This window comes from Neofelis nebulosa, chromosome 9 (genome assembly GCF_028018385.1).
Source record: "Neofelis nebulosa isolate mNeoNeb1 chromosome 9, mNeoNeb1.pri, whole genome shotgun sequence".
Classification (NCBI taxonomy): domain Eukaryota; kingdom Metazoa; phylum Chordata; class Mammalia; order Carnivora; family Felidae; genus Neofelis; species Neofelis nebulosa.
The window spans coordinates 22,099,197-22,118,276 of record NC_080790.1 but is presented as its reverse complement, the minus strand read 5'-3'; the positions used below and the strand labels follow the sequence as shown (position 1 = coordinate 22,118,276).

General features: G+C 43.4%; 1 protein-coding gene across 2 annotated transcripts in view; it reads left to right on the top strand.

Annotated features, from left to right (window-relative positions):
- IFT172 (intraflagellar transport 172) overlaps positions 1-19,080 on the top strand; it is a 34,115-nt gene that overhangs the window by 3,575 nt on the left and 11,460 nt on the right. The window contains exons 4-25 of one of the 2 annotated variants that reach the window (XM_058682863.1): positions 280-319; positions 612-677; positions 887-966; positions 1,179-1,266; positions 2,176-2,390; positions 3,297-3,420; positions 3,821-3,916; positions 4,807-4,968; positions 5,342-5,395; positions 5,638-5,741; positions 5,917-6,002; positions 9,930-10,042; positions 10,879-11,046; positions 14,627-14,763; positions 14,999-15,106; positions 16,452-16,536; positions 16,840-16,932; positions 17,428-17,505; positions 17,732-17,980; positions 18,160-18,238; positions 18,440-18,560; positions 18,717-18,861. In XM_058682863.1, coding sequence (XP_058538846.1) covers positions 280-319; positions 612-677; positions 887-966; positions 1,179-1,266; positions 2,176-2,390; positions 3,297-3,420; positions 3,821-3,916; positions 4,807-4,968; positions 5,342-5,395; positions 5,638-5,741; positions 5,917-6,002; positions 9,930-10,042; positions 10,879-11,046; positions 14,627-14,763; positions 14,999-15,106; positions 16,452-16,536; positions 16,840-16,932; positions 17,428-17,505; positions 17,732-17,980; positions 18,160-18,238; positions 18,440-18,560; positions 18,717-18,861 — 2,491 coding nt within the window. Of the gene's footprint in view, positions 1-279; positions 320-611; positions 678-886; positions 967-1,178; positions 1,267-2,175; positions 2,391-3,296; positions 3,421-3,820; positions 3,917-4,806; positions 4,969-5,341; positions 5,396-5,637; positions 5,742-5,916; positions 6,003-9,929; positions 10,043-10,878; positions 11,047-14,626; positions 14,764-14,998; positions 15,107-16,451; positions 16,537-16,839; positions 16,933-17,427; positions 17,506-17,731; positions 17,981-18,159; positions 18,239-18,439; positions 18,561-18,716; positions 18,862-19,080 lie in introns of those variants that run through there. The other variant, XM_058682864.1, reaches the window with a different exon arrangement.

The window sequence follows — 19,080 nt, the reverse complement described above, 5'->3', positions numbered from 1 at the left end:
CCCATGTGTTCTGACATCACATCCCTGGAGGAATCAGCCTAAGGTCAACATGAGGCCCTGTGAGATCCTGGGAGCCCTGGTGATACAGCATCTTTGTTATTGTTCCAAAGCTGTTCAGGCTCCCTCTTATACCTCCTTTCAGGGCTCCTGTGGAATGGTAGGGAACACTACGGGGCCAGGGAAAGTATCTGCTCTTTCTTCCCTTCCCCCAGCATCATGTGTGGCAATTTATTTTTATGAAAGTGTTTTTAATACACTTTCCCTCCTTTTGTTTGGCAGGGGTGACAAGAAAGTCATCTGTAACAAGTTCATCCAGACGGTAAAGTTCAGACCAATCTCTGGGAGATTAGAATACACAAACGTGTATCAGTATATCTACTTATAAATGTAACCAAGTGTTGTATTTTTTAACATTGAATCTGTCTTTGTACTGCAAGGATGGTGCTGCCAGGCTGCTCATCCCCATCTGCTTTCCCCAGTAAAGCCTAGTTGTGTCCTCTCCTTCCTTATAGGCAACTGGGGTGGTGGCATGTGGCAGGGAGGTTCAGGTTGTTGTAATTGTGCTGAGCTACATAGACAAGGTTATCCTTTCCATGATTTGCTTCCTACAGAGTGCTGTTACTTGTCTGCAATGGCCAGCAGAGCACATCATTGTCTTTGGGCTGGCTGAAGGGAAGGTAAAGGAAGAGAAACACAGGAGAGGTTGTGGGTGGGGATAATGGTTCTGGAGAGAGAAATATGGTTAAACTTCTCCTTTAAGGTCAAGTTGTGTGTTGGGGGGAGAATACAGAAAGACCAGTGTTTTGTTTTTTCTTTTTCTTCCCTTAGGACCTGGGTGAGATTGAAAGTAGCCTAACCAGATTTATGTCCATTTTCCCATTTTCAGGTTCGTTTAGCAAACACTAAAACTAATAAGTCATCTACCATCTATGGGACAGATTCCTACGTTGTATCACTGACAACAAAGTGAGTAAGGAAGAGCGGTACCCCAAGAGCTTGGAAATGTATGAAGAAGCATTGGGGATGTCAGGACTGGGAGACTATAATATGGAAGCTGGGGAGGACTGGTAGCAGGAACCCCAGGCAGGGTAGTGTGGGACAGGGAAGGGGAGTTTCTTGGTGTGAAACGATAATCTCTTCCTGTATTTCTTTCCTTTCCTCCTTTTCTCCTTTTTTAGTTGCTCTGGGAAAGGAATTCTCTCTGGTCATGCAGATGGCACCATCGTTAGGTATTTCTTTGATGATGAAGGCTCTGGAGAGTCACAGGTATAACTAAAGGAGGCTCTGGGATAGGGGGTAAGGAAACCCAAGATCCCTCCCAGAGGAAGTGGAACACTCAGATTGAGATGCCCAAGGGATGTGGCTATAGGAGCAAGACTTCTGAGAGAGGCATTTGGATACAGCCACAGACAGGGTTTGTGTTCAGGAGGCCAGAGCTTAGTGTTTGTGGGAAACGGGGAGTCAAGTTGATTGATTCTGAGGGTAAGGAGATTATTTTCATTTATGTAAAAGATATATTTATGTGTATAAATTCACAGGGGAAAAAAAGCCATTTACTCTCAAGAGGGAAAAGGAAAAAGATGGGAGATAAAAGAAATGTTCACATTTTACTGTATATAATTCTCTGTTGCTTGAATTACTTATGTTAAGAATTACTTGTGTAGGGGCACCTGGCTCTCTCAATCAATAGAACATGTGACTCTTGATTTCAGAGTCATGAGTTCAAATCCCACTTTGGAGGAGAGATTACTTACGTAATTAAAACTTAAAAAAAAAAAAAAAGAATTACTGTACTTTTGTAATAATTAAATTTACATCTCCTAAAAAGAAAGTCATATGCTCCCTGTGGGCGTACCCAGTGTTGATTAATGTGTAGGTCATCTCCCTTTGGAGGGCCTTCTAGGTGTTTTAAGACCTCCTACATACAAATATTTTGAGGTTTCCTCTTGAGCACAAGGTCAGTAAGTGTGTATATATGTCATATGTATGTGTGTGAGAGTATACAACAGAAAGACAGTTTGTGAGGAAAAAAAAAAAGAAAGTTTGTGAAGTCCTCCAGATTAGGATGTTATTAGGGTGGGAAAATGTTGGGAGGAAGATTTATGCAGAGTAGGATGGTCAGAGTGCTGGAGCTGTCAGGGTCAGAGTGATTGAAACCCTCTACTTCTGTCTTAGGGGAAGTTGGTTAACCACCCATGCCCACCCTATGCCTTGGCTTGGGCAACCAACAGCATCGTGGCTGCAGGCTGTGATCGGAGGATTGTGGCCTATGGAAAGGAAGGCCATGTGCTACAAACTTTTGATTACAGCCGTGACCCTCAGGAGCGGGAGTTCACCACAGCTGCAGCAAGTCCTGGGGGCCAGTCTGTTGTGCTGGGAAGTTACGACAGGTGGGTCCCCTTTCACATGCACTTCAGCACACTTTCCGTGTACACTCTGCTTTAGCCCAGTTATTCCCAACCAGAGTGGGAGACTGGATGAGAATCAGGAGTATGTTGAAAGAGATCCTTAGGTTTTAATTCATACACTTCCCTCTTCCTGCTCCCACCATCCGTTGGCACTCTGGCAGTTCCAGAATGCACCAGCATCTTGTTGTGTCTCTGTGCCTCTCCCTGGGACTCCACAGTAGAATTCTTCTCTACTTTCTTTGTGTTACCACTGCCCCTTTTCAGACCAACTTAGTGTTTGTCACACTATATTACACTTTGATGTTTGTAGCTGTCTGGCTAAATTGAAACGCCCTTGAGAAGAGGAGCCTATTCAGAAAAATTCTTTTTAAATCTCCAGTGCCTAGATTAGCATCTAGTATATAATACATGCCTAAATGTTTGGTGAATGAATGAATGAATGAATGAATGATGTAACAGTAAATAAACACCCTGGGTCTGGGTCCCCTCATATCCTTAGAACACTTTTAACCTTAGCTTTGTCGGTCCTACCTTTCTATCCCCTTCAATATCATGTATATCTCTTTCTTCCTTCTTCTCTGTTTCCTACCATTTCTCTTTCCTTTTTCCTTATTTCTCTGCTGCTGACAGCTCATTTTTCTCACCAGCCATGATCTCCTTTTGTTGTCTCCACTCCCATCACTCACCCCACTTTACTTTTGACTTGATTTTCCCAACTTCCTTCTATTGAACCTTTCCATCCTCTGCTACAAGACTCCCTAGCCTGTGTGTTCTTTTTTACTTCTTTTATTCTCTGATACAGCAAGACTCATTTCCTTCAGTTACCCACCCATTTCTACTCTTTTGCTCAGCCTCCCTCTGTTCTAAAAGCCACCTACTTAATTTCAGACTTCGGGTGCTCAACTGGAGCCCTCGAAGAAGCATCTGGGAAGAGGCAAAGCCCAAGGAGATTGCCAACTTATACACCGTCACTGCCTTGGCCTGGAAACGGGATGGCTCACGACTCTGTGCGGTGTGTTTACTAGTAATCCCTTTCTGCATGGGTGACTTTCTCCAAACTAGGAAAAATCTTGCCTTTACCTAAAGTACTCTCTCCTGAAACTAGAGAATCTCCTCTTCCATTTTGACTCCAACCTAAAAATATGACATTAAAGGCAGGAAAGAGAAATTCACACTTTATTAGAAGCCAAAAGAGACAGAGTTCTGTAGGCAGAGCTGATTTCTCTCTTTCATCCCATCACTGTGTGATACCCTTGAGCCCTGTGATTGCCCTCTTTCCATCTGGTTCTTCCAAAAACTGCCAGCCCTTTTACTGCCAACTCTTCTCTAGATTCTAGAACCTAGGTTTTGAGGGTGTCTCTAGATACTCTCCCCAGTCCTGTTACCTTTTATGCTGTCACTTTTCCTCCTAGGGCACACTCTGTGGTGGAGTGGAACAGTTTGACTGCTGCCTCCGGAGGAGCATTTACAAGAACAAGTTTGAGTTGACATATGTGGGACCTAGCCAGGTAAGCAGCTGATGGCCTGCCTCACCGCAGTCTTGCCTGCGCTCATTCGTCCTTGTGATGCTTTCCTGCCTTCTGGACATAGGCACAGTGTCAACCTTAATCCCTGGCAGAACTGTTCTGGAGAACAGAATGTGTCAGGGCAACTGCTTGGCATCTTTTATGCTGTAGTTCTTCCAGCTTATTGCAAGAAAATATTTATGAACAACATATCTAAGGGCCTAAGAGGTACAGAGATTGCTACTTACATCTTCGTGGTTTAAAACTTTACTACCTGTATGCTGTCAACTGGAGAGTTTGATCAATAAGATTACACGGATATGTCACATTGCTTTAGGGCCTCTGAACTCACCGTGTATGACGTTACAAGCTAATTTCCTAGTCCCTGAGCTCATTTTTCACTATCTCTATACCCTTTTCCTTTCATTTATTATTCATTGGTTCCTTCATTCTCTTATTTTCTCTCCATTCTCTGTGTGTGAGCACTATTAGGTATTGAGAACACCAAGATAATTATTTGTAATACATTGTCCCTTAATGAAGATCATTGTAGCAAGGGAGACAGACACATGAAACAACAATATAGTACACCATGGTTGAAGTCATCATAGAGGTTTTTACGAAGAGGTACAGAAATGTAGAGTGATTGGTTTTACCCCATGGAACTTACAGAGTCATAGGTATTGTGAGCACCTAAAGAGATAACATATGAAAGCATTTCATAAATAGTAAAGCACTGTGTGAATGTGAGATTTCATTTTTACCAACAATATCCTAGGCCAGATGAAGAAATAAGATGTTAGCTTTGTTTAACACTGTGGAGGTGGGCCAAGGGCACAGCATGTTTGGGTTGGAAGAGGCCTGTTACTTACCAAGACTTGTTCCTTACCAAGGTGATTGTGAAGAACCTGTCATCGGGGACCCGAGTGGTACTCAAGTCACACTATGGCTATGAGGTGGAAGAGGTGAAAATCCTGGGAAAGGAACGTTACCTGGTGGCCCACACATCAGACACACTGCTGCTGGGGGACCTGAACACTAATCGCCTTAGTGAGGTAAGAACCAGAAATGGAGGGGTGGGGAATGGAGCATCTTGAGTTGCTACTTCAGGCGAGCCAGGGTCCCCAGAGGGAAGATCTCTGGGGAAAGCTCTACCATTCTGGTGCTGGGGAACTGATAATCCGGGAGTGAGACTCAGGAAGTCCAGAATCCTGGAATATGAATCCTCACTATTGGACTCTTGGACTGTTCTTATGCTCTCTCTCAGAAACCTAGAGACTAGGGCAAAATCTGACACAGCACCTCTTTTGTGCAATGTCAAAGCCTTCCTAAACTCGATCTCTCTGCCTCCTACCCTTTCTCTCAGCATGGTCTTGGATACTTACCCACATTGTTCCTTATGTCTTCTCCCTCCTCCCTCCTTGACAGGTAGCTTGGCAGGGATCTGGTGGCAATGAGAAATATTTCTTTGAAAATGAAAATGTGAGTAGAACTTGATGAACCATCACCATCTCAATAAACCTCCTTCTAGCTCCTGTGTCAGAAGGATGGAAAGGGGCAAGGGGTTGAGGAGACAGCAGATAAAGGGGGAGGGTGAAATAGGCAGAAGAACAGAATAAAGAGAAAAGTGGGAGTCACTTTGAACTGACAGTACACCTCCCTCTACTGTTTGTCCCTTTCTTCTTGCAAACTTTCCACCATATAACAATTCCATTCATCCCCAGGTGTGCATGATCTTCAATGCTGGAGAGCTAACGCTGGTGGAATACGGGAGTAATGATACCCTGGGTTCTGTACGTACCGAATTCATGAACCCCCACCTCATCAGGTAACCCCACAAGGTTCTCTAAATTTTTGAAACCCCAAAGAATTCCTTTTTAACGTCTAACTCGTATAACCTCGGGTTAATCTAAAAACTTCATTCTGTATGGTACTTCAAGGCCCTTGGTAAATATTACAGTGGCCTAAGCCCATTTTGCCTTACCTCACCCTTCATGTTTCAGTGTCCGTATTAATGAGAGACGTCAACGAGGAATTGAAGATAATAAGAAATTGGCTTACCTTATTGATATTAAGACTATCGCTATAGGTAAGACTTTCTCATAATTCTAATAACAGAATAGATATTTATATACACTTCCATATCACAGGATTGTGTGCAGTGGAGAATATAGGAATCTAAGAGGCACCAGGTAAATGTGTGACCCTGCTCTTACAGAGGATATGTGAAATGTTCAGGTGTATGTGTGTGTGTCTATATGTAGATATCTGCATACAGATACAATGCTACATATATAGTCCTGCCCATATAATTATTCATGTTCTCTAGGCACGTATCTTAGGGCTGGAAATTGTGAACTGTAGAGAAGAACCATTAGCAGATTTATGAATCTTCCTGTCTAGACTTCATAGGGTAATAGACTATTAGAACCGGAAGGGGGCTTGTTTTCTGCATATTTTGTCATTAGTAACTAGTGATGACAGATTTTATTTGGATTTCACAAATGTTCACATAAATAAAGTTTATTCTACATATTAATAATTAACTCTGCATTATAAAATGTTCCAAGCATAGGAAAATGTGTATAGAATAACAGTATTCCCTAAGAAGTATAGAGAATAGCATAGTATAGTTGTTAAGAACAAGGGTCTGGAGTCAAACCTCCCCATTTCTGTCCCTTGTACCTGTGTGATCTTAAGTAAGTTTCATAACTTTTCTGTATCTCATATTTCCTCATCCACAAAATGGGGATCAGAATAGTACCTACCTCATATGAAGAGCACTTAGACTAGTGTCTGGCACATAATAAGCACTTAATAAATGTTAGCTATTAATATTATTACATGTGTACCCACACCCAGTTCTGTCATGTCCTGACCTCTCATTGTATTTACTTTGGATCTTTTATCTCTTGTCTTATTGAGGGACATTTAAGTTGTTGGTTTTTCACTGTCTCCAGTGTTTCTGTTCTCTGAGGTTTATACCTAGAGTGGAATTGCTGAATCATAGAAGAGGTACATCTGCAATTTCACTAAATATTTCCTAATTGCTCTCCAAAGAGATTGTACCAATTTACATTCCCACCAGCAGTTAGAGGTCCCAGTGTTCTTCATCCTCTCCAATACTTGAAATTGCCTGACTTCATAATTTGGCTCAATCTGTTTATATGAAATAATATCTCATCGTATTAATTTTTTGTTGTTCATTTGTTTATTGGCTGTTTGGATTTCTCCTTCTGCATATTGCCAGTTCTTATCCCTTGCCTATTTTTAAAATCAGGTTGTCTTTTCCTTGACTTGAAGGAGTCCTGTGTATGTGTGTAGATAACCTTATTATTTGTATTGTAGATACTTTGTCTCAGCATCTTTTAGTGTTCAGACTTCTTTAATTTTAATGTAGTTCATTTAATCACTTTTTAAGAAATAGTTGGTGATTTTTGAGGTCTTATTTAAAAAGTTTCTTACTCCTGGGGCGCTGGGTGGCTCAGTCAGTTAAGCCTCCAACTTCGGCTCAGGACATGATGTCATGGTTTGTGGGTTCGAGCACCATGTCAGGCTGTGTGCTGACAGCTCAGAGCCTGGAGCCTGCTTCCGATTCTGTGTCTCCCTCTCTCTCTGCCCCTCCCCTGCTTGTGCTCTGTGTCTTTCTCTCTCTCAAAAATAAACAAACATTGAAAAAAAATTTTTTTAAGGTTCTAACTCCCTCCTATATTTTGCTTTTCACCTGGAATTAATTTTTGTACATAATGTGGGTATAGATCATATTTTACTTTTTCCATGTTTAACCACTTATTGGAAGTCCATCCTGTACTCACTAATTTGTAACATCACTTCTCATAAATTGAGTTTCCATATATGTATGGGTCTGTTCTTTTTTTTTTAACTTTATTTTTTACTTTTTAAAATTTACATCCAAATCAGTTAGCATATAGTGAAGCAATGATTTCAGGAGTAGATTCCTTAATGCCCCTGACCCATTTAGCCCACCCCCCCCTCCCACAATCCCTCCAGCAACTCTCAGTTTGTTCTCCATGTTTATGAGTCTCTTCTGTTTTGTCCCCCTCCCTGTTTTTATATTATTTTTGTTTCCCTTCCCTTATGTTCATCTGTTTTGTCTCTTAAAGTCCTCATATGAGTGAAGTCATATGATTTTTGTCTTTCTCTGACTGACTAATTTCACTTAGCATAACACCTTCCAGTTCCATCCACATCATGGCAAATGGCAAGATTTCCTTCTTTTTGATTGCTGAGTAATACTCCATTTTATATATATATACATATACGTATATATATATACGTATATGTATATATATATATGTATATGTATATATGTATATATATATGTATATATATATATATATGCCACATCTTCTTTATCCATTCATCCATTGATGGACATTTGGGCTCTTTCCATACTTAGGCTATTGTTGATAGTGCTGCTATAAACATGGGGATGCATGTGTCCCTTTGAAACAGCACACCTGTATCCCTTGGATAAATGCCTAGTAGTGCAGTTGCTGGGTCGTAAGGTAGTTCTATTTTTAGTTTTTCAAGGAACCTCCATACTGTTTTCCAGAGTGGCTGCACCAGCTTGCATTCCCAATGTATGGGTCTGTTCTTAGGAGACTTTTACATCTCATGAATTTTGTATTTCACATCAGATTATTGACCTCAGAAATGCAAGTAACTGTAATGGAAATAATAATATAGTCCAGTGGCCTATGAGCCATGAAACTTTGGACAAGTCACCGCACTCCATAGGGCTCATCTTCAATGTGTATAAAATGACAGAGTTCTTCTCTTAATCTTTTTTGGTCCCTGACCCCTTTGAGTATCTAATTAAAATCATAGATCCTTTCCCAGAAGAATATATATAAACACATAATTTTGTGTATAATTTCAGGGTGTTCACCGACATAGGGCCCCCACAGCTCTAGCGTTCTATGATTTTACATGTAAATTGGGACATTAAAACATGGCCTTATGATTTTGCTGTTTGTTTAATTAAAAGAAATTTCATTTTTTTAAGTTTATTTATTTTGAGACAGAGCATGCATGTGGGAGGAGTAGGAAGAGAGTCAGAGAGAGAATCCCAAGCAGACTCTGTACTGTCAGCACAGAGTCCAATGTGGGGCTCGAACCCACAAACCATGAGATCATGACCTGAGCCAAAATCAAGAGTCGATCACTTAACCTAGTGAGCCACCCAGGTACCCCTGCAAATTTCATTTTCAAGTTGGTCTTCTCAGCTGTAGACATTAGCTGATATTTGTCTTTAGCTTCAGCAGGTATAACCAAGACAGGATGTTGCTCGTTGTTAATATATATAAATAAGAGTTGTAAGTGGGCTGTGTTCAGGAGAGTCTCTGAAATTATCCTAGTCAATCCTGAGTGGTCTGTGCTAAATGTGATCATTTCTCATATTCTCTGCAGACTTCACACCAAACAAACATCCATCCCCAGTGTGGTCAGCCTAACTGTAGTCAGAGGTTCCTCCTGGTTTGTATGTGTGCCCTCACCGCTGTTTGCCCCTTAGTGCTCTTACATCATAGGCACTCAAAGTGCAGGTAACTCCTTGGAGCAAATAGGATCATCAAGGTCATTTCATCCATCAGTTTTACCTCACTGGGGTGCTAGAATTGGGGCTCTTCCTTAATGTGCTCAGTGCTGCCTTCCAGAGGATTTTGTGAGTAATGGAAGCCAGTTGCTCTGATCTGATCTGCTAGGAGACAACTCCAGGAGTCCCAGAGAAGAATCACATTTCTTGATGGATCTAGACCTTTGAGTTAACCACAGAGTTAAACAAAACCTCTACAATTTTAGAAGAAATCTAGCATCTTAAGCATCTTCGCAAAATTATGTTGCATTGGCCATTTGCATTCCTCATATTCTAGGCTGATGCAACGTTCATAAAGCCCAACAGACGAGTGAAGGCAAGACCTTTGCAGGCTGCCTCATGTCCTGTGTAGGATTATATGGAATCTATTCGCTTAACCCTATCTCCTTTGCTTTGTAGTGGATCTGATTGGTGGCTACAACATTGGCACCATCAGCCATGAGAGCCGTGTGGATTGGCTGGAACTTAATGAAACTGGACACAAGCTTCTCTTCAGAGACCGGAAACTTCGTGTGAGGAGGTTTACTAAGGCCTTAACCATTGAGTGGTCCATAGAGGATGTAGTGCTGCCTGCCTGCCACCAGGGATTGTGGGGGGCAGGATGGGACATAGTTCCTTGGTGCTATGCCATTAACATAGCAAAAGGCACAGAAGAATCAACATTATGTCTGATATCACAGCCCATCCTGTATTACCCATGAGATTGTATCATGATGGCACCAAAGTCAAGAGGAATTTGGGAGCTGCTTTTTCTCTTACTGTTTACAAGTCTAATGCCCTCATGAAACTGCCTTACCCATGCGTGCCTAGCTGACCTTTACCCACACCTGCTGCAGTGTTTTTCAGCTACTCTTACCTGACAGCATTGAAACTGGCTCAAGGATAGTCTCCCTCAGCCCCTTATTGACTCTAATCTCAATATGGTACCACCAAAGAGTTCAACATCCGGGGCAAAGAGACAATCTGGTGATTTTTAATTTCATTTCCATTGTTATGTGAAAGCCACACCACAAATATCCAGGCCATTTAATTTGCCTGATAGCCTCACTTTTGTGATCCAGTGTGGCAACTCTGGCCCAGAGTTACTCTTAAGATTGAAAGTCCAACCATCACCTAACTTAAATTTCTGGGTGTAGATCTTTGCTCATTTGGTCATCTCTTACTTGTCAGAATGATGATGTACCAAGTCAATATAAACTTCAAGGGTAGCAGATTAGAATGCTTTGAAATTCAGAATGTACCTGATTGGTGGGTTAGTTCACCATGTTTCACCATTAGGGAAATGGTCAAGGTCAGAAGATACCTCATATCCCCTTCTAATTGTGCTGTCTACCTCTTTCTCCTTCAGTTACATCTATACGATATTGAAGGTTGCTCTAAGACAATGATTCTCAACTTCTGCTCGTACGTGCAGTGGGTCCCAGGAAGTGATGTGCTGGTAGCTCAGAACCGAAACAGCTTGTGTGTGTGGTACAACATTGAGGCACCTGAGAGGGTCACCATGTCCTCTATTAGGGTATGTCGACACCAGGACGCCTTAGGCATAATGTCAGACTGACTGATTAGAGCCCTGAGGAAGCTCCAAAGGTTATTTGGTTTTCTCTGGCCCACCACCCATAATCTCTGTGATGGAGTTGGCAAGTAAAGCTTAGACTCCCCCACAGCAGGCCAGGCCCCAAAACCATCCTTGTTCAGATTCCTGACATTATATGAGGTCCTTGGAGTATGGCTGTCTATTACAGCCTTGGGAATTCACCAGGTCATAATGAGGAGTTCTCTTAAGCTGGAAGAGCCCCAATAAGAGGGGCAGTTCTGGGCAGTTCCTGTGTGCTGATTCTCTGTTGTAAGCCAGGAAGAGCTTCTTTTTTATCAGACTGAAGATCAGACCCTCCTTCCTATCCCACCAGCATCACACACATTCCAGTGATATCCCAACACCTGGGAGAAACCTGTGAAAACCAAAGAGGCCCCTGTGTAAGGCTAGGATGACTGGTGTAGGTATGGATAGAACACTCTTTTGTTCTTTTTTCTCCTTTCTTGCCGTTTTAGACTAATTAAGTTTGGGGTTTTTTAGGTTGTTTTGTCCTTTTTTAAACACTTGTTTTTTACTGTTTTGCTTTGGAGGTTATACATTTTATTCCTATAGTGGTTACCCTTAGAAGTTGGCTATATACCTAACAGTCTAAAGTTATCTAGCATCTAAACCCCCCCTGCAAACAATACAGGGCCCCTAACTTTGATTACCTCCCCTCTGCCATTATTGTCCAGTATTTTGTCATCCCCAAAGTTAGACATTACTCTTTTAACACAGCCATAATTTATTTAGATTTACCATCATGGCACCAGTTTCTCTGTTCACTTTTTCTTTTTGCATTGCTGATCTTCCCTCTGGAGTTACTTTTCTTCTTCTTGAAAGACAGTGGTTTTTCTTTTGTTTCGTTTTGTTTATTTTTATTTTTTTAATGCTTATTTATTTTTGAGAGAGACAGAGTGTGAGTGGGGGAGAGGCAGAGAGAGGGAGACACAGAATCCAGAGCAGGCTCCAGGCTCTGAGCTGTCAGCACAGAGCCTGATGCGGGGCTCGAACTCATACTGGGAGATCATGACCTGAGCTGAAGTCAGATGCTTAACTGACTGAGCCACCCAGGAGCCCCTGAAAGAAAGTGTTTTTAAGATAAATGCTCAGTTTCTGAAAATTACTGAAATGTAATTATCTAAAGTTTTTGTTAAGTTTATTTTGAGAGAGAGAGAGAGTACTCTTCACCAATGCAGAGCCTGGTACAGGGCTCGAACTCACGAACTGCGAGATCATGACCTGAGCTGAAGTCACTTAACCAACTGAGCCACCCAGGCATCCCTGAGATTTTTTTTTTTTTTTTTTAAATAGGCTTCACACCCAGCATGGAGCCAAAGACGGGGCTTGAACTCAGACCCTGAGATCAAGACTTGGATGCTTGATCCAAGGCAACCCTGGATCTGAAACCCAGGGTTCAGATATATTCCCTGGGCAACCACCCAGGCAACCCTATCTGAAAATGTATTTATTTGGCCTGTTCTTGAAAGATACTCGGACTTAGTACCCGATTCCCAATTGACAGTTTGTTTTTCTTAGCCTTTTGCAAATACCATCCCAGTGACTGATTTCCTTTCTTCTGAGAAGTTTATTAATAGCCCTTTCTGTCTTTTCTCTCGTTGCTTTTAAAGTCTTTTCTTTCGTCAGTGTTCTGAAGTTTCATTACAATGTCTGACTATTTCCTTTTACTTAGCCTGCTTCATATATTTGTGTGGTATGTGGCATATTTGTGAGTACACGTATTTTCATCAAGCTTGGTAGTTTCTCAACCGTGATCTCTTCAGACGTTGCTTTTTCTCTTGCTCCGTCTGGTCTTGCCCTCAGGACTCTAATTAGGCATATGTTCAATTTCGTGTCCTGTCTTTGTGCCTCTGTAACCTCTCTTTCATTTCCCTTTCTTTTTCTCACTCCAGGCTACATTCCTGATTATTTCTTAAGATAAATCTTTCAGGGGCGCCTGAACGGCTCAGTCGGTTAAGCATCCAATCTTGATTTCAGCTAAAGTCATGATCTCACAGTTTTGTGGGCTTGAGTCCCACGTTGGGTTCTGTGCTTACAGCTTGGGATTCTCCCTCTCTCTTTGAACCTCCCCTGCTCACTCTCTCTCTCCCCCCCAAATAAATAAACTTTAAAAAAAAAAAAAGTTCAGTAATTCACTTTCATCATTGTCTAATTTACTATTTAAACCACCCATTGAGTTTTTTTACTTCAAATATTAAGTTTTTCGTAAGGTTTTATTTGGTTCTTTCTCCAGGCTGCCTGGCCATTTTTTTTTTTTAGTATATACGCTACCAAAGTGAGCCCAACATGGCCATTTTTGGTAATCTCTTATTTATTGCTTAACTTATCATTTCATTTTTTAGGTCTTTAAACGTTTTACACTTATTTTATATTCCATAACTTTTTCCCGTAACTATCTTTTTTCAAGTTTTTAAATTTTTATTTATTTTGAGAGAGAGCGAGCATGTATGCACACGAGTTGGGGAGGGGCAGAGAGAGAGAGGGACAGAGAGAATCCCAAGCAAGCTCCATGCTGTCAGTGCAGAGCCTGATTCAAGGCTTGAACCCACAAACCACAAAATCATGACCTGAGCCGAAGTTGGATGCTTAACTGACTGGGCCACCCAGGCACCCCATCATGACTATTATTTTTAATGTCAGAAATCCTTGGAGGTCCAAAACTGCTGTAGTTACTATTTCCTCCTTTATAGTGGCTAACTTGTATTTTGGTACTTTTTTTATTGAGCTCATGTTATGTTGAATATAAACTTTTAGAATCTTAAGGGCCTAAAATGGATTTGTTTTCCTGCAGAGATGATTTGTTTGCTTCTGCAAGAATCAGGCATATTAATAACTTTTGTTCCCTTTATTGAAGAGAGGCTCCCAGTATTCATGAGGGAGTCTCAGATTCAGCCTCCCTATCCTGCTGGAGGACCCATGATTTATTCTCTCCATAAGTGTGTGCCTTCAGGGCAGCCGTACCCTTTTACTTGCTCAGCTTCTGTTTTTTCCTGCTCAGGTTTTAGCACACATCTCTTTCTTTATTTCTTTTCTTTCCTTCTTTTCTTTCTGTTCTTCCCTTTGCTCCTTCCCTTCCCTCTGTTTTCTCCCCGTTCCCTTCCTTCTTTCCCTCCTTCCTTCCAGTAGGAGATGGGGTAGGAAGCATGCCTAGTGATTTCTTCAGATGAACTCAGCAACTAATGCATTATAAAGGATGTCCCAGGTTGAAGTTGTATTTTAACAAGAGGATTCAAGCTAGAAGCAGAAGGGGATGCGCATTTTGTCAGTTTACCTCCAGGCATTATTGCTGGCACAGCTATGAGTGTATTTTAACCCAAGGATATTACCATAGATCAGGAATTTTTATCTGCTTTAAAGAAACTAAATGTTAGGCAAACAAGGACCACTGTAATTCCCTCGACGTGTGAGCAGGAGGGTTGGGTTAGGGTGGGTCTGTTCTGCAGTAGAGGCGGTGGAAACACCAACCTGGAATTGGGTGGGGGGGAACGTTGAAATTTTACAGGGTGAGGTCATAGGCCTGGAGCGAGGCGGGGGGAAGACCGAGGTGATGGTGACTGAAGGTGTGACTACAGTCGCCTACACACTGGATGAGGGCCTTATCGAGTTTGGAACAGCCATTGATGACGGCAACTACACCCGGTGAGGGTCTGGGCTAATAACCTGCCAGGTGGTGGGAGAATCTGGCTCTGAGGCAGGAGGACTTGGAATGGGTGGTAAAACCGGCCACATCTAAAAAGAACCTGGTGGGAGGAGATTAGACAAAAAGGGCAAACAATTGCCTGACCCTCCCTACCCCTTTCCCCCTGCCCCCTCACCAGCCTTCTTCTGTGTCTTGCTGACCCTGGACTGTTGCTTTGCTTCCTTCTCTCTTCAGGGCAACAGCTTTCTTGGAGACTCTGGAAATGACCCCAGAAACAGAGGCAATGTGGAAAACCTTGAGCAAACTGGCACTAGAGGCAAGGCAGCTCCACATTGCTGAGAGGTGAGGTAGACCAGAATTGAGGTGCTGGGCAGCTAGGAAGGATGGCCAGTGGGCATTTTGCCTGTGGGCCGAGACACCACTTCCCTCCCGTGCCAACAGTGTCATCCTAGAACCCTTGCATGTAGTTATTCCAGACATTCTTCTGTCCTGGGTTCTAAGAGTATGTCTTTTACTGCTTTTGCTTCCCCTTCTTGTAACTAGGTGCCCTTTCAGAGTTTTAACACCCATATCCTCCAATCCATGCATCACTGTATTTACAAACATGGATTAGGAGTGTAGTTAGTAGGACAGACTTGGGTCTCCGGACTTCGAGTTGTCTTGTCTCCATTTACCAGCTTGTATAACCTGCAGTTCAGTTATCTTTTCCAGGCCTTGGTTTCTCAATTTCCTGTATGTAAAATGGGGGTAATAATAGAATTTACCTCATTGAGTGGTAAAGAAAACCATGGTGGCAGTGAAGAAAGTAAGAGAATCTGTGCAAAGTGCACAGTAAACGTCTGTTGCTGCCATTTTGTGTGGGAGTCCTGTATCTTTCTTTCCCAGCTAGGCTGCCAGCTAGTCCCAGGGGCTCTGACCCAGCATCTTCAGAACATACCCTGGATCTCTCACTGTCCAGCTCTACTGTCTCCACCCTAGAACAGACCACACCTCTCCTACCTGCAGTGTCTCTTAATTAGTCTCACTGATACTGTTCTTATACCCCTACCATCCGTTCATCATCCCGTGAGAGCTCAGGTGACTTTTTAAACCACAAATTAGATTATGTCTTCTTTTTTTTTTTTTTTTTTTTTTTTTTTTGCTCAGAACCTTCCAGTTGTACTTAGTGTAAGACCCATACTCCTTGCCGTGTCCTAAGGCCCAACAGTATATGGCTTCTGCTTCCTTCTTATACCAGGTACCTATTTGCTCATTAGTCTCCAGCCGCCCGTTGAGCACACCAAACTCACTCCGGCCATCGCACCTTTACACTCACTGTTCCCTCTGCCTGGAATAATTTTTCCCCATCTCACCGTGACTGACTTTTTCTTATAGTAGGTCTCAGCTCAAATGTCGGCTCCCCAGGCCTTCTCCGAGTACCAGCTTAACTGTCTATATGTGATATCACACTACTTTATTTTCCTTTTCATTCTTTGAAATACCTTTGTTTGTTTGCTAATTATTTGTTTCCACTAGAAACTAAATTCCCTGAGAGTAAGGCCCTCATCTATCTTACCCTCTTGTGTCTCAAGTGGCAAAAATAGTGTCTGGCACATAATCAATGTTCAGTATATATCTGCTGAGCCAGTGAATTCATGATGATTCTGTACTAATACTGCTTATTACCATTATTGCTTCCATACTACAGGTGCTTTTCTGCTTTGGGCCATGTAGCAAAAGCTCGATTCCTGCACAAGACGAATGAGATTGCAGATCAAGTGTCTCGGGAATATGCAAGTATTATCCTCCTGAATCATTCAGTCTCTCAAGCTGAGATTTCTCTTCATGCTCAGTACCCTGACCCCTAGCTTTCCAGCCATGGCTCTTTTCCTCTGTTCTGGCCGGCCATCCCACCTCCACCCTCGAGTCGGACCATTCTGGAATTGCTTGCCAGACCTCTTCCACTAAGCCGCATGAAGTTTTTCAGCTTCTAAATCTTTCAGCTTCCTCATCTCTGTAGCCTTCCTGTCTAGGCTCACGCAGACAGAATGGCTCCTGCAGCAGCAGAATAACCAGAACCTTCTTCCTCCCCATAGGGTGGAGAAGGAACAGACTTCTACCAGGTCCGAGCACGCCTAGCCATGCTGGAAAAGAACTACAAGCTGGCTGAAATGATCTTCTTGGAACAGGTGATGGGGAGAAGGGGGACCAGATTGAAGAGGGGACCAGGGTCGGGGGGAAGCAAAACAAACTGAGGGAAGAGCACTGGGGGAGAGCACTTAGACAGGTTTATACAGTTAAATGCTTACTTACCCCTCTGCGTTAGTCCTTACAGTTACGTTTTTCTTTCATCGACCGTCTGCCATCTCCCCCTATACTCCAGAGCCTGTCCTGGCAATTCTAGCGCACAGAGGTAGATCCAGGTTTGTGGGGCCTGAAGCTTACACAATTTGAGGAGCCCTCTTTAAGAAAAAATACCTTGGAATGGGAGCTCTGCAACTAAGGTGCCCTGAGGCATAAGCGTCTCTTAACTTCATAATAAACCCACCTCCGCTTGTGCATAAGTAGAGGATGAGGCTTTTAATCCACATGGGCTGGCATCTTAGCGAGGTTAAGGAGAGCCTGTGATTTCTGATCCTCATGTCTTCCTGGTGCCCCTCTTTGCTCTGCCCGGGTTCCCCTAGAATGCCGTTGAGGAGGCCATGGACATGTACCAGGAGCTACATCGTTGGGATGAGTGTATCGCAGTGGCTCAGGCCAAGGTACTACCAGCTCTGTCTTTCTCCACAGTGCCCACAACTCAGTTCCACCAATATCAGAAACCTCTCGTCAAGGAGGCTATAGCAACTGGAACAAGGTTGGGGCTGGAAGTTAGGACATTGGTGACCAGGAGGATTTCCGTTGTCACAGTGGGATTGTAGAAGCATGGGAAGCAGCAGGGCAGGAAGGAGGGATGTGACTCCTCTTGCCTCTCTGTTGCATGTCCAGGGGCACCCAGCCCTGGAGAAGCTGCGCCGGGGTTACTACCAGTGGCTGATGGACACTCAGCAAGAGGAGCGAGCAGGTGAACTACAGGAGAGCCAAGGGGATGGACTAGCAGCCATCAGCCTCTACCTCAAAGCTGGGCTCCCTGCCAAAGCTGCTCGACTGGTGCTGACCCGGGAGGAACTGTTAGCCAACACGGAGCTGGTAGAACATATCACTGCAGCCCTTATCAAGGGGGAACTGTATGAAAGGGTATGGCTGGCTTCCCATTCCTGTCCCTTATCTCCAGGGCCCAGTGCCCCCTCCTACCCAAGGAGTCCTGGAGTGCATAGCCCTCTGTGACTGGTTGCAGATTCTCCTCCTTTGGGGGCTGATACTTGATTCTTTGGGTGGTAGGGCTATCATTGTAGTAATGTGGTGTGTGTTACTAGGCAGGTGATCTCTTTGAGAAGATTCGAAATCCACAGCAGGCCCTGGAGTGCTACTGTAAAGGCAATGCATTCATGAAAGGTACTACCACCACCAATCCAGTCTTCAGTGTTACTTGCTCAGACAGTCCCCTGGCACCTATTTTGTGCATCTGTTCAGGTTGACCGGCTCAGTTCTCCATTCCTCCACTTCACCTGTTTTCCACACCCCATTTTCCTGTCTTTCTTTTCCTGAGTCCCATCCCCAGAAGTCTTAACCGAGCACACTGTCTGTCTCTGGCAGCGGTGGAGCTGGCTCGATTGGCATTCCCAGTGGAAGTGGTGCGACTGGAAGAGGCATGGGGGGATCACTTGGTGCAGCAGAAGCAGCTTGATGCAGCCATTAATCACTACATTGAAGCCAGGTAAAGGGGTGCAAGGTGATGGGGCAAGTAAGGGCACCCAGGCCTAGAAGAAGAGAGATCACACAGTGTAGGTTGGAGTATGCTTGAGGTGTCTCCCTACCTCCATCTGTCTTCCTCTTTTCTCATACATACGTGTGCCTTTCCCAACTATGCCAGGTGCTCCATTAAAGCAATTGAGGCTGCCCTGGGTGCCCGCCAGTGGAAGAAGGCGATTTATATATTAGATCTACAGGACCAGAACACTGCGTCCAAATACTATCCCCGTGTGGCCCAGCACTATGCATCTCTGCAGGAGTATGAGGTGAGGAAGAGTCCCTTCCTTCAGCCTGAGGCAACGCAGTACAGGATTAACAAAGAGAGAACCCAGAACAGGAAGTGGGGCTACCTCACCATGTCCTTCTTCCTGGGTCCCAGCCGCATCAGCCACCTGAGTGGGAAGAAAGCAGTTTACTGCCCTTCCTTAATTCCATCATGACACAGACTCCTCTCCCAAATATATAAAGCTAGTGTCCAGCTCTCT